Genomic DNA, 22,348 nt, shown 5'->3' with positions numbered 1-22,348 from the left:
AATTTCCAGAGGCGGTCCCGCTAAAAGAGCTAAGTTCCGTCGAAGTAGTGAACGCACTTCTGTCCGTGTTTGCCCGGGTAGGCTTTCCTGCCGAGATACAATCAGACCAGGGCACCATTTTCACGAGTGCCTTAACGACAACCTTTCTAGAGCGGTGTGGCGTGAAATTATTGCATAGTTCAGTGTACCATCCGCAGTCGAACTCTATAGAAAAGCTTCACTCCGTGATGAAGCGAGTGTTAAGAGCCTTATGTTTTGAACGAAAAACTGACTGGGAAATGTGCTTACCTGCAACGATGCTTGCACTAAGAACTGCACCACATGAGACAACAGGGTTTACGCCAGCGGAACTTGTTTACGGCCGCAGACTGCGGTCTCCTCTTCGTATGCTGAGAGAGTCGTGGGAAGGTCAGGGTGATGATCCTGTAGTAGTGGAATATGTCCTCACCTTATTGGATCGTCTAACAAAAGCCCAAGAACTGACCGAGAGTGCGATGACCAAAGCACAGCAGAAGGCTAAGCTTTACTACGATCGGACCGCTAAAGCACGACACTTTGCTGTAGGAGACAGGGTCATGTTGTTGAGGCCCTCCCAAAAGAATAAGCTTGAAGTGCAATGGGTCGGCCCGGCCGAAATTACTCGAAAATTGTCTGACACCAACTATGTGGTAAAATTACCAGGAAGTCGTAAGGCACACCAGGTGTATCATAGCAACTTACTCAAACCCTACAAAGAGAGGGAAGCCATCGTGAACATGACTTTAAATGTTCCGGAAGAGGTTCCGGCAGAAATCCCTGAATTAGCTCCCGAATCGGACGAAGTCCCGATCGAAAAAAAAGTTGAGGATTTAGTATCAAAGTCACAACTGACAACGAAGCAGAAGCAGGAATTGCGTGGTCTTTTGACCGAGTTTCATGACAGATTTGTAAGCGAGCCAGGCCGGACATCCGTTCTCACTCATGACATAGAGCTTACCTCGTCGGAACCGGTAAGATCTAAGACGTATCGGGTGTCACCTCGCCGGCTTGAGCTAATAAAGCAGAGGTTAACAGGATGCTGGAATTGGGTGTGATTGAGCCGTGTGAAAGTGATTACACTTCCCCGTTAATTCTCGTGGAGGTACCCGGCAAAGATCCGCGTCCTTGCGTAGACTATCGTAAGTTAAACCTCATCACCAAGGATCAGACATACCCAATTCCCCACATTGAAGAACGCGTCGAGAGGGTAAGCAGCGCGCAATTTATCTCAACGCTAGACCTAGTGAGAGGTTACTGGCAGGTGCCGCTCACCGAGAGGGCGAGCCGGTATGCTGCATTTATTTCACCATTGGGGACATTCCGCCCTAAAGTGTTGAGTTTCGGCCTAAAGAACGCGCCTTACTGTTTTTCCAACTTGATGGATAAGGTTTTGCGTGGTCAAGAGGACTTCGCATTGCCTTACTTGGACGACGTCGCCGTGTTTTCCTCGTCCTGGCCAGAACACTTGACGCATTTGAGAGCAGTACTGACACGCCTACGCGAAGCAGGTTTAACGGTAAAGGCGCCCAAGTGTCAGCTAGCACAAGCAGAGGTACTCTATCTCGGGCATGTTATCGGTCGAGGGCATCGCCGTCCCTCTGAAATGAAAGTGGCAGCTATCCGAGACTTTCCCCAGCCCCGAACGAAAACCGATATTCGGGCTTTTCTTGGAATAGCTGGTTACTATCGTAAGTACATCCCTAGATATTCCGACATTGCCAGCACTCTTACTGACGCGTTGCGCAAGACCGAGCCCCAGAGGGTCGAGTGGGATGAGGAGAAAGAAAAGGCTTTCCGCGTTTTGAAAGCGGCCTTGTCGAGCCAACCTTTGCTTAGTTCACCGGACTACTCGAGGCCTTTCATAGTCCAATGCGACGCTAGTGATAGAGGCATGGGGGCAGTTCTTAGTCAAAGGGATGAGGGGGATCAAGAGCATCCCGTCCTATATGTTAGCCGGAAACTCACCCTTCGCGAGCAGGTTTACAGCGCTAGTGAAAAGGAATGTGCGTGCTTGGTTTGGGCAGTCCAGAAACTGGCTTGTTATATTGCCGGAAGCAAGTTCATTGTGGAAGTGGACCACTGTCCTCTCACCTGGCTACAGACCATGTCCTCTAAGAACGGCCGCCTGCTGCGTTGGAGCCTCGTTTTGCAACAATATACGTTTGAAATACGCTACAAAAAGGGTGTACTCCATGGCAACGCTGATGGCTTAAGTCGATGCCCCTGACGCGAGAGGATGTCTCGAGAACTCTGGCATTTTTTTTCCTGACCTAGACAAGAGCTAGTGATTGTTTTTTTACTCTTTTAGGTGTACTTGTTTGAAAACGTTGAAGACACGGCTATCCAGGGTTTCGGGTTCGGTGTGCTTCCAGTGTTGTTGTTTTGTGTCACCTTAAAGTGTGAGTAACATTTTGAATAAATTGTGTATTTCCTTTAATATCAGTTAAAGGGGAAAATTGCCTGGTGGAGTTTGGCGGAATTGTCCGGCGCTCACCGGCTGAGTAGTTGTGTTTTCATGTGCGTATGTGACGTCTGTTGAGCCCTCAATGAAGCAGGTGTTGCCCTCTACTTCATCAAAGACGGTCGTCACCAAACCGACTGCCGGCGCTGATCTCTCCGGACAGTGGCTGCAAACCTCAGCCCATCGAGATCTTCACCCCCCCGCGCGAGAGACTGTTACGACCGGCCCTGGGGAGCCAAGCAGGGAGAGTTTGGGGGAGAACCGGTTCTTGACCTGACGGTGTCGTCCACCCCCACCTCCCCATTCGGGTTCCTCCTCGCCGGGAGAGCTACGGGGTCTGCTGTGCGTTCGTGACCATATTTGGTAACATTTTGGGGCGCCGGGACCATATATGGACCTCGTGTTGGGTTGTGCCACTCCTTGTGTTGTGAGAGGTGTTTTCCCCTCCCTCGTGGCCGAGGTGCCGGCGACACCGTATTGGCTGACGATGCGGACAAGGCGCCCAGCGTCAACGGCGCGGTGCTATAAAATGCCGAAGACGTTTTGTATTGCACGCACTCTTCTCTCTTTGGGTCAGTTGACCACTTCTCCACATGTAAATAAATCTCTGTTGTTCGTTCGGGCGCTTCTTCTCGCTGAATTGTTGGACGATGGATCCTGCGACGGGGCCAGCTACCGAAAACGAGACCGGCAGGACCCGGAGTCCCAACAACTGGATGGCAGCGGCGGGATGCTGATAACCCCGAAAGCGACCACTGGACGGAGTGAGCCCGAAGTTCAACAACAGGACGACAGGAGAAGGATTACACGAGCTCATCGACTTCCAAAGGGAATCGAACGGCACTTCTGAGAGGCACGACGCCGGAGACATGACTGCGAACTGGGTGAGTGCCGGCTTTCTCTGTTAAATTTTACCAGGCATTTACTCTATGTGTTAAGTAAAAGCTGGTAGAGAGGGGCTGTCTTGGTCATTGGGTTAACAGGTAACTTGCGTCAGGCAGAAATCGTGTGATAGCTTGGTTAAGCTCTTTCTGTCAGTGGCGTCAAGGTTAACAGTGGCAGGGCAGGATTCCGTATAAGAGCTTTTGAAGCTTTATTTGTAGACTAAGTTAACGGAAAACTTGAGGCAAGGCAGGTATCTAGAGCTGTCGTTGCCGTCAAGGTTAATTAGTTGCAGGACAGGAATCTTTGTGGAACAGAGACAGCGGTACTGGAGGCAGCCATGAATCTGAAATCCCTGCGAAAGTCCATGTTGTTGCTTCTTGCAAGGGAGTTGAATCTGGAGGTGTTGGACTCTCAAAGAAAGCCAGAGCTGATAGAGGCGATTCTCGCATTGGGGGCGGAGGATGACGAGCTGTCAGAATGTGTCGAGGAGATTCAGGAGAGGCAAGCGGCAGAGGCCGAAAGAAAGGCGGCCGCGGCCGAGGCCGAAAGAAAGGCGGCCGAGGCCGAAAGGAAAGCGGCAGAAGCCGAGGCAGATAAGATGCGAAAGCACGAGCTTGAAATGAAGCGCCTCGAGCTAGAGATTAGCCATAATAGTAGAACAGGAGGCAGCGAGGCATCCGGTACAGCAGAGCGGGTCAGGTTCAAAATGACGGACCTAATGAGATCGTACAAGCTAGGGGAGGACATTGGGCTGTTTCTCGTCAACTTTGAGAGAACTTGTGAAAGGCAAGGTTTCAGCCAGGATACGTGGCCTCAACGCTTGTTGTCCCTACTTCCGGGGGAGGCCTCAGAAGTAATCGCGCGCCTCACGAAAGAGGAGGCTGACGAGTACAGTGAGGTAAAGTCGAGCCTTCTCAAGAAATACAGGTTGTAAGCGGAAGGTTTCAGACAAAAATTTCGCAACGCCGTAAAAGAGAACAATGATTCATACCCGGAGTTTGCTTACAAGTTAATGGCCAACATGGGGGAGTGGCTCAAAGAGGCAAAGGCGTATGGGAATCATGACAAGGTGCTCGAGTGTATCGGTCTGGAACAATTCTATCAAAGGTTACCAGAAAAGGTGAGGTTCTGGGTGCAGGATAGACCGGACGTGAACACAGTAACGAAAGCCGCAGAGCTCGCTGAAGAATTCGTTACGCGCCGCGCCCTCGGGGCAAACAGCGAGCCTAAAAGGGAAAAATTCCTACGGCCGAATAAGGCGCCGTTTAGAAAACAACCGACAAGTCTCGCACAAAAGGGTGAGGAAAACAATTCATCTAACCATGGGGCGTCGGCAGAGGCAAGCAAAAGGAAATTTGAGGCGAGAAAACCTGCTGCTTGTTTCAATTGCCACGAAACAGGGCACTTCGCGAAAGACTGCCCGAAAGAAAAGGTGGCCTTTTTATCTATAAATGAAGCCGACGAGAACATGAAGTTGTTAGAGCCCTATATGTACGACCTTACCGTGAACGGCAAGCAGTGTCGGGTTCTTAGAGACTCCGCAGCCACTATGGACGTAGTTCATCCGTCTTTTGTTCAGTCCGGACAGTATTCAGGAGACTGTGCCTGGATTAGACAAGCCGTAGAAGCAAACAGTCAGTGCCTTCCCGTAGCTAAAGTTGTCCTTAAAGGCGCATTTGGAACATTGGAAACAGAAGCCGCGGTATCGCCATATCTACCCCCTCAGTATCCTTACTTATTTTCAAATAAGTCAAATCAAATGCTGAAGGAGAAAGGTCTAACGTTGGGAGAAGGCATAGTGCAGGCACTGACTAGATCAAAGGCACGTGCGCTGGCTGCGAGAGCAACATTCACTGAGGCAAAGAAGCCTCAAATCGACAACGGGCCTGGTTGCGAGTTGGACACCACGGAAACAAATCGACTTGTGCGAGAACAGGCTGCAGAAGCCGTAGTCGCGGAGGCAACCATTCCTAAAGGCGACGTTGAACCTCCTCCCGAATTGGAAGAGGTCAATTACGCCTCGTTGACCGAGCAAATAGAGAATGCCATTGCTCCCAAGCCGATTCCCGGTAGTACAGAGGATAGCACAGAGGGTGACACATTCCAGGTACTAGGAACTACAAAGGAGTTGTGTGTCATGCCAACTTCGGATAATTTCAGTCGGCTGCTGCAGGTTAGCCCCGCTTCATTAATAACCGAACAAAAGGGTGACCCAACGCTTAAGCAATTACAGGACAGTTCGAAAGAGGGAATCGCCAAACGAAATGTGAGATTCCAAGAGAGGAGCGGCATACTCTATCGAAAATATCTAGATAGGCGAGGAGTAGAATTTGACCAGGTAGTCGTACCTCAGGCGTATCGTCAGGATTTGCTTAGTTTGGTGCATGGAGAATCATGGTCAGGCCACTTAGGCGTAAAGAAGACGAAAAATCGTCTCTTACAGGAATACTACTGGCCTGGATGCTTTAAAGATGTAGAGAGGTTTGTAAAATCTTGCGATGTGTGTCAGCGAGTGGGTAAGCCGGGAGATAAGGCGAAATTTCCAATGAAGCTGGTACCCGTAATCACGGAACCCTTTCGTCGGTTGGTAATTGACACAGTAGGTCCTTTGCCCAAGACAACTTCAGGCTACCGTCACATCCTGACCTTAATCTGCCCAGCTACTAAATTTCCAGAGGCGGTCCCGCTAAAAGAGCTAAGTTCCGTCGAAGTAGTGAACGCACTTCTGTCCGTGTTTGCCCGGGTAGGCTTTCCTGCCGAGATACAATCAGACCAGGGCACCATTTTCACGAGTGCCTTAACGACAACCTTTCTAGAGCGGTGTGGCGTGAAATTATTGCATAGTTCAGTGTACCATCCGCAGTCGAACTCTATAGAAAAGCTTCACTCCGTGATGAAGCGAGTGTTAAGAGCCTTATGTTTTGAACGAAAAACTGACTGGGAAATGTGCTTACCTGCAACGATGCTTGCACTAAGAACTGCACCACATGAGACAACAGGGTTTACGCCAGCGGAACTTGTTTACGGCCGCAGACTGCGGTCTCCTCTTCGTATGCTGAGAGAGTCGTGGGAAGGTCAGGGTGATGATCCTGTAGTAGTGGAATATGTCCTCACCTTATTGGATCGTCTAACAAAAGCCCAAGAACTGACCGAGAGTGCGATGACCAAAGCACAGCAGAAGGCTAAGCTTTACTACGATCGGACCGCTAAAGCACGACACTTTGCTGTAGGAGACAGGGTCATGTTGTTGAGGCCCTCCCAAAAGAATAAGCTTGAAGTGCAATGGGTCGGCCCGGCCGAAATTACTCGAAAATTGTCTGACACCAACTATGTGGTAAAATTACCAGGAAGTCGTAAGGCACACCAGGTGTATCATAGCAACTTACTCAAACCCTACAAAGAGAGGGAAGCCATCGTGAACATGACTTTAAATGTTCCGGAAGAGGTTCCGGCAGAAATCCCTGAATTAGCTCCCGAATCGGACGAAGTCCCGATCGAAAAAAAAGTTGAGGATTTAGTATCAAAGTCACAACTGACAACGAAGCAGAAGCAGGAATTGCGTGGTCTTTTGACCGAGTTTCATGACAGATTTGTAAGCGAGCCAGGCCGGACATCCGTCCTCACTCATGACATAGAGCTTACCTCGTCGGAACCGGTAAGATCTAAGACGTATCGGGTGTCACCTCGCCGGCTTGAGCTAATAAAGCAGAGGTTAACAGGATGCTGGAATTGGGTGTGATTGAGCCGTGTGAAAGTGATTACACTTCCCCGTTAATTCTCGTGGAGGTACCCGGCAAAGATCCGCGTCCTTGCGTAGACTATCGTAAGTTAAACCTCATCACCAAGGATCAGACATACCCAATTCCCCACATTGAAGAACGCGTCGAGAGGGTAAGCAGCGCGCAATTTATCTCAACGCTAGACCTAGTGAGAGGTTACTGGCAGGTGCCGCTCACCGAGAGGGCGAGCCGGTATGCTGCATTTATTTCACCATTGGGGACATTCCGCCCTAAAGTGTTGAGTTTCGGCCTAAAGAACGCGCCTTACTGTTTTTCCAACTTGATGGATAAGGTTTTGCGTGGTCAAGAGGACTTCGCATTGCCTTACTTGGACGACGTCGCCGTGTTTTCCTCGTCCTGGCCAGAACACTTGACGCATTTGAGAGCAGTACTGACACGCCTACGCGAAGCAGGTTTAACGGTAAAGGCGCCCAAGTGTCAGCTAGCACAAGCAGAGGTACTCTATCTCGGGCATGTTATCGGTCGAGGGCATCGCCGTCCCTCTGAAATGAAAGTGGCAGCTATCCGAGACTTTCCCCAGCCCCGAACGAAAACCGATATTCGGGCTTTTCTTGGAATAGCTGGTTACTATCGTAAGTACATCCCTAGATATTCCGACATTGCCAGCACTCTTACTGACGCGTTGCGCAAGACCGAGCCCCAGAGGGTCGAGTGGGATGAGGAGAAAGAAAAGGCTTTCCGCGTTTTGAAAGCGGCCTTGTCGAGCCAACCTTTGCTTAGTTCACCGGACTACTCGAGGCCTTTCATAGTCCAATGCGACGCTAGTGATAGAGGCATGGGGGCAGTTCTTAGTCAAAGGGATGAGGGGGATCAAGAGCATCCCGTCCTATATGTTAGCCGGAAACTCACCCTTCGCGAGCAGGTTTACAGCGCTAGTGAAAAGGAATGTGCGTGCTTGGTTTGGGCAGTCCAGAAACTGGCTTGTTATATTGCCGGAAGCAAGTTCATTGTGGAAGTGGACCACTGTCCTCTCACCTGGCTACAGACCATGTCCTCTAAGAACGGCCGCCTGCTGCGTTGGAGCCTCGTTTTGCAACAATATACGTTTGAAATACGCTACAAAAAGGGTGTACTCCATGGCAACGCTGATGGCTTAAGTCGATGCCCCTGACGCGAGAGGATGTCTCGAGAACTCTGGCATTTTTTTTCCTGACCTAGACAAGAGCTAGTGATTGTTTTTTTACTCTTTTAGGTGTACTTGTTTGAAAACGTTGAAGACACGGCTATCCAGGGTTTCGGGTTCGGTGTGCTTCCAGTGTTGTTGTTTTGTGTCACCTTAAAGTGTGAGTAACATTTTGAATAAATTGTGTATTTCCTTTAATATCAGTTAAAGGGGAAAATTGCCTGGTGGAGTTTGGCGGAATTGTCCGGCGCTCACCGGCTGAGTAGTTGTGTTTTCATGTGCGTATGTGACGTCTGTTGAGCCCTCAATGAAGCAGGTGTTGCCCTCTACTTCATCAAAGACGGTCGTCACCAAACCGACTGCCGGCGCTGATCTCTCCGGACAGTGGCTGCAAACCTCAGCCCATCGAGATCTTCACCCCCCCGCGCGAGAGACTGTTACGACCGGCCCTGGGGAGCCAAGCAGGGAGAGTTTGGGGGAGAACCGGTTCTTGACCTGACGGTGTCGTCCACCCCCACCTCCCCATTCGGGTTCCTCCTCGCCGGGAGAGCTACGGGGTCTGCTGTGCGTTCGTGACCATATTTGGTAACATTTTGGGGCGCCGGGACCATATATGGACCTCGTGTTGGGTTGTGCCACTCCTTGTGTTGTTAGGGGTGTTTTCCCCTCCCTCGTGGCCGAGGTGCCGGCGACACCGTATTGGCTGACGATGCGGACAAGGCGCCCAGTGTCAACAACGCGGCGCTATAAAATGCCGAAGACGTTTTGTATCACACGCACTCTTCTCTCTTTGGGTCAGTTGACCACTTCTCCACATGTAAATAAATCTCTGTTGTTCGTTCGGGCGCTTCTTCTCGCTGAATTGTTGGACGATGGATCCTGCGACGGGGCCAGCTACCGACAACGAGACCGGCAGGACCCGGAGTCCCAACAGCGAGGTGGATATATCGCTCTGGCTATCCGTAGGGCACGACACTAATGTTTTAACGCGTGTTTACTGACCTCCTTGATACTGTTATTAAAAATCTACTCTTTTTCTCTCCAGGCGTTACTTGTTTTAAAAACACACTAAAAAAGAAAAGAAATAGGTTTGTTGTGTTAGTGCATTACCCTTTCATCACAACACCTAAAGCATCACTCTTGCTCTGAGTAGACCCGCAGGAAAATGCGCAAAAAGAAAGATACACGTGGCAACGCTGTCTTCAGGTTCCCGCATTTTCCCGTGTCAGACTGACGGCGCCGGCTAGTGCTTACAAAAATATTATTCGGTATAAGTCAGCTGCATATTGCTCTTATATGTTATCAAATGCTCCATATAGCAGTCTTCAGCATATGTCATCTCACGTGGCCTGGACACGAAAATGTGCCTTGAAATCCTCTGAGCCGCCCTCACATCTGGTTGATTAACTGCTGGCGTTTGATTCGGGGAAGTAAGCTGTGATCCCCGTTTTCTTTTTCTAAAAGCGAGTTTGTACGGTGAAGATAACGACGGTATCAAAAAAAAACCATTCATCACTTTAAACATATTTATTCTTGCGCTTTAGTGTTTCCATATAAATTTGAGACAGTCTAACCCTATAGCCACTCCTCTTTCAAGATGCCTCGTATCTCGGGTCCAACACGCGCGCCTCCACAAAGTTTCACTGTGCGCGCCTATCAGTCCGCAAAGCAGATAATGCGGCCTCTCCTTATCTCGGCGCCGTTTCTCGTTTAAGAACGTGTGTGTCTCTTCCCTCCCTTGGGTTAGTTTTTCAGTCCGTGTATATATATATATATATATATATATATATATATATATATATATATATATATATATATATATATATATATATATATATATTTATATATATATTTATATATATATATATATATATATATATATATATATATATATATATATATATATATATATATATATATATATATATATATATATATATATATATATATATATATATATATATCACTCTCTTTCACCCTCATATGCCTCAGCTACGGCGCTCACCCTTCTCGCCTCATCTTATCCGCTTATCGCTCTCGAACGGAGCTCTCCGTCTGCTTCGCGAGACAAGGGCGGTGGCATCGAAAGCGACATCTTGGGGATACCCGCCGTTTCGTGCTGTTTATTTGCCCACTCGGCAAGGTTCGCTCGGCGCGGTGGCAAAACCGCTTTTCCATGGTCTTTTTTTAATTTGTTTATTTAATTTCTTATTGTTATTTTTGTTCGTTGCCGCAGTTCACGTTTCAAAAGCTGCTTACGTCGAGGCGTTGTGACGCTATACCAGATTCTAAATATTTAATTCGTGTAGTGGGAAGGCCTGATACGTACACTGTCATCACTGTGGAATAAAAAAAAGGACATAAAATATCAGTGCAAGACATACCACGGAGAATGTCGGACGAAAAGCCGTGCCGATTAAGTGCTACGCACTTTAAAAGAGAATTCAGGAACCCTCGCCCTCTCGGAAAAATCGGTGCAAGGGGAGATTGGCGTGCGTGCCTAGAGTGTTACTTAGATTCCTTAATCCTTCTTTCTCTACAGCGCTTTGTGTAATTTTTCCTCCCAACTGCTTTCTTTCCTCCGTGCCGGGAATCGGAGATCCCAATTCAGTTCTTAACTATGGGACCTCCTTCTGTTTATACTAATCATGTATTTTCTCATTTGTATGACTTGAAAAATAGAGTGATTCTGATTCTGAATCGGACCTTCATCAGTATTTATAAACGTTGGTGCTTACGGGCGCAACACTTCAGTTGCTACAGGCAACAAACGACGGTCATGCATTCGTATCTAGGCAGTAGTGAAATGTGGCAGCGTGAAGTGATGAGTCGAGTCACCTCCATAAAAGATCAGATTGCCATATATCAGAAACGGCCAATCGCCGACAAGCCTATGTATGATCGAGAGAGCGTCATTTATTGGAAAAAATTTCTATGTCCTTATTCAATGTCCTCAAGGGCAGAGTGCTTTGGCTATTTCTTGTCATTCATTGTCATGTATAATAGAAGTTGTATAGGGAGTACCTATTTTTCTGTATGTATATTGGTTTTTTTCCACCCCTGTTATAGCCCAAATAGGGCTGACAGTATAATAAAATGAAATGAAATTAAATGAAAAAGGCGCATGCAAATGCGCATGTGGCCGGCGCACTTTCGACGGCCGCTTTATCCACTCGCCAGTGTCGGTATTTTTTTTTTCAACACGAAAGTGTTATATGCCGGGGTCTACCACGGCTCTGCGGACATATTTCCGTCACGGATATGACGTTGTCTGCAAAGGAAAAAAAAACTAAATACAAAAGCTCTGCTGCGGAGCATCGAGCCAGTGATAGCGCGCAGCGCTAACCATTACGCCACACCGCGCACATAATCCATGGAGCGTGCTAAAGGCAAGCAATTTAACATATACCGTTTGGCGGTCCTCAAGCTCCGCAGATTCAGTGCGTTTTCGTCATCACTGGTGAGATGGCGCAACGAGCGTGCGTTGGGCCCTCTCCTAAGGTCTTGCGGCCTTTCGAGTTTCGTAGAGCTCCGCCTACACGGAGCGTGGTGCTCCTGCGCGCGCGCTTGTCAAACTCGTGTTTCGAGAGAGCACGAAGGTCACTTCGCTCGCTGCCGCGGCCACGCTTACGGAAGGAGCACGCTGCTCACACACGAAAAAGTAGGAATTAAGACTTTTCTTGTGTATACCTGTCCGTTCGTTCCGTGCACCTTTCTTTCTGTTTATGCAGCGTGTTTTAAAGGAACGCTAAAGACAACTATTAAGTCGACGTTGATTGTTGAAATAGCGGCCCAGAAACCTCGTAGTGGTAGTTTTGTGCCAATGAAGTGCTTATTTTGCAATAAAATAATGTTTTAGTGGTCTGCATGCGGCTAGCGCACTTCAAATTACCCGCCAAAAGCAAAACGTCTCACGTCGCTGTCTTCTTCTTTTTCTTCTTGTCGTTCTTTGCGTGACTTTGCGATTTGTTGCGGTATCATTCATTCCTACGGCTTTGCGGCGAAACAATGCGCAAAAACGTTAAACTACCTCTGCGAAGGCATGTTTCACTTTCGTTTTTTACCGAATCCTAGAGAGAGAGAGATCAGCCGCATTTTTTTTTTTTGGTATAATTTCTCACACTGCTACTTAAACTGGTCAGTTATGAAAGCTTTGCTCAGAAAAAAAAAAAAGAATAATACTTTCCACTTACTTGCGGAGCGGGCTTCTCCATCGACCGTGAGACGGAGGCCGCCTCGCGCACGGCTTCCACGGAACGAAAAAAGCAAATAATCGTAAATAAATACAATATCTACAAGGTGGAGCCGAGGGTTCTTTCAGTTGCGTGGCGTGCTTCTCTCTCTCTCTCTCTCTCTCTCTCTCTCTCTCTGTCGTTTTGTTTCTTCACGACGATAAGCCTGTTATTTTACTTTTCCTTTTTTTAGGGGGGGGGGGGGGGGTCGCGTAATATGGCGTCACCGACGGCCTCCGGGAAAAGAAAGAAACGAGGAAAGATGAGGGTAATCGAAAAGTAAAAACAGCGCCTGACTCATAGCAACACCGTTTCACGAGGGTCGCCCACCTCCACGCAGAGTCGTTAGAGGCGGTTAGTTCACGCACTCGCGTTGTTGGCGCTTTCTCGCCAGGTTGTATGCCGACCGTGCTTGCGCTACCGTCAACCCGAATAAGCAGCGGACCACAGCTTTAGTGCATGGACCGGCATGCAGCGACCTGTGCACGACGCGCTGACCTTGGGTCACCGCAGCGTGGTGAAATCGAGCTGACCCCTTTTGATTGTCATTGCGTTCTTTGTGTAATCAAGTAGCGCCCTTCGCGCTATGGTCTTGGGTGCGTGTACACCAAATTGGCCATGGCCGCGTCTGTCGCTTCAGTGGCATAGCCAGAAAATTATTTCAGAATCGCACGACCCCTCGTTATAATAATAATAATAATAATAATAATAATAATAATAATAATAATAATAATAATGGGGGATTAACGTCCCAAAACAACGATATAAGAGACGCCGTAGTGGAGGGTTCGACCACCTGCGCATCTTTAACGTCCATCTAAATCTAAGTACATGGGCCGCAAACATTTTCACCTTCATCGAAAAGCCGCCGCAACCGGAATTCGATTATAGGCAGGGGCATCGTCAGGGGGTAGCACAACAGGCCCAGCCCTCCCCCCCCCCCTCCCCACACTTCGGAATTTTTTTCGCCATGGCATAGAGATCCAAAAATGCCCGTTTCAAGGGCTTGCCTCCCCCCCCCCCTTGAAATTGTGCAGGTGACACCCCCCCCCCCCCGAAAAGAATTTCCGGATATACTACCATCCGAAACAGTTTTATATTTCGTTCACAATTACATTTTGTACCGTGCTCATATGTCTCTGCAGCCTTGTCACGCTGCGGTTCTTGTGGCTTGTTTTCCGTCATTACTGGTGTAAGCAGTGGGTAACACACAGGGCCGTGCCCACTTCTTGCCGAAATGTTCTTCGCCATTGCACACATAGCACAAAATGACCGTTTGCTCGCCCGGCCCCTCTTTCAGATAAAGAAAATGCCCCCACCCCCCCTTCCGAAAAAAAATTCCAGACTGCGCCTCTGTCCGTCACCCCCATATTTCTCGTGTGAAAATAAAACTTCTTTTGTCTTATTGAATGATTGAATAACATGAAAAAATCCCCAATTCCCCCCCCCCCCCCCCCGTCCACCTTGAAAGGAGCCACTTTCTAGTGGTTATACGAAATACCTACCAGAAATAAGGCCAGAATGCCCCAAATGCCAAAATTCAAGGTGCGATTTAAGTCACATGCTGTGGCAGTGTCCCGTGCTAAACGCTAGCTTCGGGTCCCCTGCCACCGAGGACGACTGGTTCAACCACCTCAGGAGCCCCGACAGGGCCCTTCAACACCAGGCCGTCCAGAAGGCCCAAAAGGTGGCTGGCGAGCTCCGACTCCCAGTCCCCACATGGGCGGAGCCACCGGGCTGGCCCCCGTAAGGGGTGCCCAGGCCCCTTCAGGACCTTTATTAAAGTTATTTCTCTCTCTCTCTAGTGGTTATACGCTTGTCTGTAGGATGCGGTGATATCGACGGGATTATCATGATTCGAGTACTCTCGAACTGTGGCATAGAGTTGGTGCGCTCAGATATGCATCTTTTGTGGTGATGTGTGGCGGTGATTTCTGTGAACGGCAGTGGCAATGTCAGAACGGCAGGTAAATTTCTTAGAACGGCAGGTAAATTTCTTCGAATGGCAGATACTGCGGAAATATTGTCTCGCCAAATTGAAAAAAAAAATAATCTGTGTCTGACGAATGGTTTGCCGTGCACATTGGCGTAGACAGCGATTTTTATCTATTCACAGGAAAGAAAGAACACGTGCACAAAATGTTAACTTGCGGGGCGATATACGCTATAGTCTTCTAAATGTCCGGCCAAAACGGTAAATCCTTATATGATAACTAGTTCTCAGGTGTCCGTTCCCCAAACGGTATTTCTGAATATTTTTTTGTTATCTTCGTGTCTTTGAAGCCTATAGTATGCTTGCTCTCCTCATTTCTTGCGTGAAATATAAACGTGCATGTGCTTAATATTTATCTTGCACTTTGCTGCTGAAAAATCAATGACCTCTCTTTTTCTAATGATAGTATCGTGTGTAGCTCCGTATCATAACGGGATTCCTGTGAGACTCGTGTCGCGGAGATACTCCGAAACACTAGTGTACAACAGGTAAAGAAAAAAAGTTACAACGTAAAAAGAATTGAAAAATAAAAATGTAAGCGCACGTGGGCGACGGTGCATGCACTCTTTGTTTTTATCGTCAAAACAGCCGCCGCTCTGTCAGCGGATTCCTCCCCCCCCCCCCGCCAGATAAAAACGCAGACTTACACTGATTATTACTAATTGTTTCTATTTTCCTTTTATAGGCTTACGAGGATTACATATATTTGCCTCTTAAATATAACCGAGCTCCGGCAGAGGAGAGCAGACAACACAATAAACCCGCCCTGTTTGGTTTCAAGCATTGCACGTGTTCTGCGCGGGCCGTCTCTACTCGTGCCTCAGTCTTTCCTTCTCGGCGTGTCTTTTATTTCTTTTATCGAGCCGTCATTGTCAGCGGATGCCGGTTCCGGCAAGGCGCGCCGCGCCGCCCGTGTAGCCGTAGCCGCCATCGGGCCACCGGCGAGCCATTCGAAGCGTGTACCACGTGACACCGGCAAACCCCGCCACGGCCTTCTTCTCTCTTGATAAAGCAGGCGGCGAAAAGCCCGTTTTCCCCGTTGTTTCGCTAGCGGCGCGGCCAGTCGTGCACTCTCCTTTCCTCCGACACGGTTTTTCCGGCCGAAGCTAGCTGCCCACCACCGGCCGCGCACGCCTGCCTGCCTGCGACACTTGTGCCCTTGAGACGGAGCGGTTCACAGGTGTCTTTTCGGCTTGCCGGTGAATATCAGTCTAGAGGAGAGGAAACATGGACGCGGGCACCTACCAGGAACTGCGAGACATCGCCAACAAACTCCGCATCCTGTGCATTCGTGCCACCAATGCCTCCAACAGCGGGTACGTAACGTTTACCGTAGTTAGTGTACGAGAATGGGCTAGTACACTCTACCGTAGTCCCTTTATGCTTGCACCTACAAAGCAGTGTTTGGTACTGCCCGTCTTGTTTTTCGGGTAGCCTGGTAACCGGAGCGCTCCGAACGAGCCGTTCATTTTCTGTCTGGCTTCACGTTCTGCTCTCCTCTGATATGATAGACACGGTAGCAAGTCGCGCCGAAGTGCGGCGTCGTGCCGATAATTTTGAAAAGTTTCAGATAGCGCTGCACATAATTTCAGACAGAGCTAGCGCTGTCCGCTGCAGTGTCGCCTGAGCGCGTGGCAATTCCGCTCGCGTGATGCTCTTTCGTATACGTGACGTGAAATGTTCAAAGAACTTGCGGAAAACGCGGCTCACCGTCGTAGCGGGTTTGGTAGAGCGTCTAGCGCGTAATTTGAACGTTACAACGTGAAGTCTTTGAGGCACTTTTTCTTTTGCTTTCTCGTTGCTTGAGGGTTAGCCACGCCCCCTTTCTCTGCTTGGGCAGGGCGGGAGGGGGGGTTCGTAGGTGCACTTGTGTGAATCACAATTTTGAAGTTGAGTCCTCGAGGTTGAGTCTTTATTTGTAGGACGCTCTTCCAACCACCTATAATTGGGGCTACGTACTCCCCGATCCTGCAACGGTTAATATTATTCGGTTCCAGCACGAGATAGTTGTCAGTTTCAAATTTCACGCATTATCCCAAAATGCTGTTACATGTTTTTATAGCCCTCTTGTGCCATATCTATGTCAGATGTATGTGGCCTTACGCCAATTTATTCTTAGGTGCCAAGCGCCTTAGAGGCTCGGCGTCATATCGTCGTCACTAGCCATCATAAATGGGTATGCGTCACAAAAATTAAATTTCGCAACTTGCCGCCGGCCCATACTATGCATATTTCAAGTTATAGGATCGTTGTTACTGTTTAAAATATTGTTTGGCTTAGCAGTCCATGGTGCCAGAATTTTCTGATGAAATTTAGAGGCACTCGCGTTTCTTATCTAAAAGCAGAGACCTCAACGTGCATCTTTGTAGTAAAGTCGTGTTTTTGAAATGCCACTTCTTTAAACATATCTGCCTGATAATGCCTTAGGGAACCGGCGGCAATATTCGGTGTACATTTGACATGTAATCCGCAGTCAACATCATGGTTACGGGACGGCTTTATGCTCTTTTATAGTAGAGTACCTAGTACTCTAAATCGTTAACCACTTTTTCTAAACGCACAGTAAAGCCCTAAAGTAAAAACTTTTTTTTCCTCATCACGTATTCCTTCCTCCTAATTTTTGGAAGGGTGGGCAAGTGGGCATCTATGTATGCATTTTAATAGTGAAACAGAAACAAAATACTAAGAAACAGACAACATATACTCGGGTTGTCTTTTTGTCCTAGTGCTTTCTTTCTGTTGAACTATTACCGAATATAAATCTGTACTGAATTGTTCGGTTAACAATTTTCTAGTGCCTGTGCCTTAGATAAGTTGTGTACACTGCCTGCATGGGGACAAACGCGAAAGCAAGAGAACCATGTGGTGAAACCGACCGGACGTCACGAGTGTTTTCACATGTGAATCTTTATAGTTTGTTTCATTGGCTGTTGATGAACAGAATAATCAAGATATTGGATTAGTGGCTGTAACCATGTACAGTTTTGACAGATTGTCTTCAAATGCAAGCTTGATCTACCTGCATGACATTGTAGCCCGTGCTTTAGCATCATTTTTCTTCTTGCAATTCAAATATTTTCTGTTTACAACTGGCCGTACGCTGGCAGTCTGTCTTCAATGTTGGCTTGGTCTATGTGCGGGCTGCTATCTTGTGGCGATGCCTTTTCCTGCAGTCCGAGCAACTGACTGTCTTATCAGTGGAATCATCCCACCACAAGCCATGGACAATAAAGCTGGTACAGAATTGAGTAGAAAGCATCCCTACGAATAAGCAGTCCTGCTTTGCTGGGAGACTCTTCGTGCTATGGAATTGCCACCATATAAACTGTTTAAAGGGGTACTAAAGGCAAATTTTAAGTCAATTCTCATTGCTGAAATAGCAGCCCAGAAACCTCGTAGTGCTACTTTTCTGCTAAGGAAGTGCTTACTTTGAAATCGCGTTTTAGTTTTCTACCATTGAGATAACAATTCTATTATTTGCTGTTCAGAGGCTGTTTGCTCTACATCAATCCTCTTCACTCGCTTAGAAACATTTGTTCTTTCCTAGATCGGTTGTCCAGAATACCAATGAAGCTAAAGCATCTTAGATATTAAATTCTTTTTTGTTGAATTTGTGCTGCATGTTTAGATAATCTCGAAAGATTTTGGGTGAAATAGTAAAACATGTTTTGAGATCGCTTGCTGTATGTGTCTGTCCATTGATGCCAGTCAGTTGCGGTAATCTGCAATTAACGCTGACAGATTTAAAAATTTTATTGGCTCTAATTCAAGCTTTACCTCATTCTTCATTTTTGGGTTTTTAAGACTCTGCCAACAGGTTTCACTTGCTTTATTTTTCATTTTCTCAATAAGGCATATTTTCGAAGTGATGGGTGCACACACGAAAAAGTTGGCATTCACAGATGCGGCAAATCAGTGTTCACACGGGGTTCTTGTATCATAAGTTTAGGCATTATAGAATTCTTAAACTTGGAAATTTGCATCTTGCTGTGTTGGGAAGGTGCTAGAAACGCCGAAAGTGCGTAAAGGGATTACTGTTGTAAAACTTGGACTGCCCATTCAAATATGACCATACTGTGCATTGGTTGACGTGGCTGTTTTACTGTGCAGCCACCCCACATCATGCTGCTCTATGGCAGAAATCATGTCTGTCCTGTTCTTCAAGACCATGCGCTACCGACTGGATGCCCCTCGTGATCCCTCAAGTGATCGCCTCATCCTCTCCAAGGTGCTTTTATTTTTGTTCAGATTAATATTTGGACACATTGCACTCTTTTGGTGAGCCTTACCTATAGGGAAGAGAAGGGCTTCGCTATGGTTGCCAGAGGTTAGTAGCATCTGGCAACCAGGATTGCCAAACGCTGCTACGCTAAGAAGCAAATAATCATTCCAAAATAAGCCCCAAACAATTGCAAGTTTAAGTGCTTTCTTCAAATACTTAATTACAATAGTCTGCCAATTATCAAGCAAAGGTGAAAAATAACCATTTTGTACAGCAGTGTAAACTATGGGCAACTATAAATGACAGCATATATTTACTTACATTGTCAGGGTAGTGTACACACTGCCCTGAAAAGTCGAGGAAATGTATGCTTTTAGTAATTTCACCCACTAATTCATATGCGTTAGTATATTAAGTCACTTGTCAACTCCCCCAACAAGTGTTGTATATCAGTTCTTGGCTACAGTAATAGACTAGCATGCTCTTGCAGGACGAGACGAACTCTAGAAAAACTATTTGCAGTAAAACTTCTGTAAATCTAAAACTCGACAAGTGACTGGAAAATTGTACAAGTAGCTCAGTGAAGACAAGAGCTCCAAATCCATATATTAGAACTGGAATCTGATTAGGACAGCCTGTGAACTAGGGATGCAGCTAAACCTTGTTAACACTGGATATAATGAGTTTCTTATGAAAGTTCCCATAGAAACCAATGTATTCAAAACCTCAATTTAATGAGGCAATAGTTGCCTGTTATGGGATATAAAAAACAAGGTTTCCAATTTTGCGACAGTGTACAACTGTTTGGGACGGTGCGCAATACAATTGTATTTAGCAGTTGAAAACTCCCATTGCACATTCTCTAGCAACGTGCTCAAAGCTGGACGGCGAGCCATGTTCCAAGCCCATAAAGCAATTTCCGCCCTTTGCTGCTTCTGGCACACAGCCAGTGCAAACGGGGTGCACAATCGTTACGCGCCTGCCTCTTTGGTCGCTACTCGTTTTGGGCAAGTGCTGCACATAATGGTTGCAATAAATGCCTGCTGAGGCTAAATGAAATACGACTCTTCAATTTCATTTGACACTAACTGTATCTGCCATCTGTCTTTGCAGGGCCACGCAGCACCCATCCTGTATGCAGCCTGGTCGGAAGCTGGGCTGTTTCCCGAAAAGGAGCTGCTGAAGCTTCGCCAGATCGACAATGACCTCGAAGGCCACCCAACACCTCGGCTTCCTTTCGTGGACGTCGCCACGGGCTCCCTGGGCCAAGGGCTGAGCTGTGCCGCTGGCATGGCCTACACTGGCAAATACTTCGACAAGGCCAGGTGTGTGCATTAAGCTCTTGTGTGCAAGGGGCCAAGGTATGTGTTCGTATACCAAACTCCTCCATAAAGGGAACTAAATCTGATTACTTTTTAAAATGCGCGAAAGATAAATGTTGCTATCTGGGCAAGCTTAAAGGTACACTAAAGCCAACTATTAAGTCGACGTTGATTGTTGAAATAGCGGTCCAGAAACCTCGTAGTGTTACTTTTGTGCCAAGGAAGGGCCGATTTTAAAATAAAATCGCATTTTAGTGCTCCACATCGGGTCAGCGCGCTTCAAATTACCCGCCACAAGAAGTGGACAGACCAGTCCGTCTCGTGTCACTGTTGCCGTGCACGTTGCCCGGCTTCACTGCCCTAGTAGCAGCAGCCTGAAATAGGCGGGAGACACAGCAGCAGCAACGGCCATTGATCAACTTCCCGCCATTGGCTTCGAGATTGCAGATGCTTTTGTTTCAACTACGCCCCGCTAGATGGCACTACCTGTCTCATGTAACCACGCGAAAATTCAATTTTTGAACCACTCGCACCTATCCTCATAGTAACGTCAAGCGGTTCTTTTTTCCATGAATCTAACAGAAACGAACAAGTAGCATTTTATTGCGTCTCTTGATGCACGGGAGCTTCTTTTAATATTGTAGTTAGATCCATTACTAGTGATTAATTGCAGGCGGTCTGTCTGATGTCATCGGGATCATTTTGAAAATGTCCTACTGTGGGCCTTGTGTTCTTGTGCATTTACCTTAATTTCTCCGTAAGTAGCGCACCGTTGTTAATATTGTCGTTTTAGAAGTTTTCATACATTGAACTTTCACTCTGATGTCAATTGTTATTTGACTGTAGCGTCCCTTTAACAAGCAAGAAAATGTAATCAAGAACAAGTGATATTGCTTTGGCATTGCAGCTAGAACTCCTACTATCTGGGGCATTCCTCCAAGGCATCTATTGCATTGGCCGTGTTTATTGTGCTCTATAGCAACTACGAGTGCAGGGCTATTGCTTTACAGATGTGGCCTAAGTATTGTTCCCCAAATTGTAATTTTGTTTGCTTTTACACTATGTTCCATTGTTAAAGGGTGTACTGCAATTGGTTAAAGGGAGTACTGTTCATATTGCCGGCCCTCTAACAGCAAGTGGATAAGCAAATAATGCTCATGCATGGTGCTAGTGGGAAAAAAGTTGGAACTGTCATTCACCAGTAGTATTATACAAATCTTACTCGTTATGCTTTTGCAAGAGTGAAATTTAAATTTGTTTTGCATGCAAGTGTTTCCTTTAACAATGCTTGTTTTGATTTCCTTTAATTCTACCCAACTTGCATATGCTGTATACAAACCTGTGAAACATTTCGTGACACGTTAGCATAACAGGTTAGCTTTTTCTTGTTTATATTCGTGCCAGTAGGCTAACTTTGAACCATTTCTTTCTGCAGCTATCGAACCTACTGCATAATTGGCGATGGCGAGTCGGCAGAGGGTTCCATCTGGGAGGCCCTGTCTTTCGCAGGCCACTACAAGTTGGACAATTTGGTGGCCATCTTTGACATCAACCGTCTGGGCCAGAGTGAGCCAACAGCATTCCAGCATCAGATGGAGGTATACAAGACCAGGCTCGACTCCTTTGGGTATGTTGCACTCACCGTTGTCCACTGCAGTATTGTATTTACCACTCGTGCTATGACCGCACCGCGTTTGTCCTTGTCAACTTTAGTGCGGCCATTATTCAAGTAAATAAGCTATTTGGTCTTGTTTGTGCATTTTTATGCACTATTTATGCACAGGTTCGCTCTGAATGTGCATTGTTAGCTGCTACTCGCAAGACACATTATCAAATCCCAAAACAATAAAAGCTTGTTGGTTTGCATTTCACAGCACTAGAAGTTTCCGAATGAACTCAATTCCGGGTTATTGGAAGTATACAAAAAGCGTACATCCATACACTTTCATTTTTCTTCTCGAATATGTATATCCTGTACTTTTCATAAGCAGTGTAAAATCTGCAATTTTTGCCATGCGAGACTTTGTTCACTGTGTGACCACCGTGCAAGAGCTCCCTCTGTTAACCTGAAATCACAATGAACCTACAATGTTGTCATGGTTACTCTACAGTTCACGCTGATGACACTGGCAATGCAGACTATGCTGCCTTGTTTAATACGCACGCGCAGTTTTTGCTCCTTTTTCCACATTCACTTTGCACTCGGCGTGCTCCAAGGATTGTTTAATTCACTGCATTGCAGCCAAACATGGCCCAATGATCTGAAGTTTCAATTCCTTTAATAAATGAATA

General features: G+C 47.0%; 1 protein-coding gene across 2 annotated transcripts in view; it reads left to right on the top strand.

Moving 5' to 3' along the window:
- The window catches only part of LOC119174528 (transketolase), a 57,569-nt gene that overhangs the window by 19,154 nt on the left and 16,067 nt on the right, over window positions 1-22,348 (top strand). The window contains exons 1-4 of one of the 2 annotated variants that reach the window (XM_037425474.2): window positions 15,527-15,828; window positions 18,623-18,740; window positions 19,848-20,059; window positions 21,492-21,683. In XM_037425474.2, coding sequence (XP_037281371.2) covers window positions 15,740-15,828; window positions 18,623-18,740; window positions 19,848-20,059; window positions 21,492-21,683 — 611 coding nt within the window. In that variant the 5' untranslated portion in view covers window positions 15,527-15,739. Of the gene's footprint in view, window positions 1-15,526; window positions 15,829-18,622; window positions 18,741-19,847; window positions 20,060-21,491; window positions 21,684-22,348 lie in introns of those variants that run through there. The other variant, XM_037425476.2, reaches the window with a different exon arrangement.

This window comes from Rhipicephalus microplus, chromosome 5, assembly GCF_043290135.1.
Source record: "Rhipicephalus microplus isolate Deutch F79 chromosome 5, USDA_Rmic, whole genome shotgun sequence".
Lineage (NCBI taxonomy): Eukaryota > Metazoa > Arthropoda > Arachnida > Ixodida > Ixodidae > Rhipicephalus > Rhipicephalus microplus.
The sequence above is the reverse complement of the archived record's forward strand: the minus strand, read 5'-3'. Positions and strand labels throughout refer to the sequence as shown.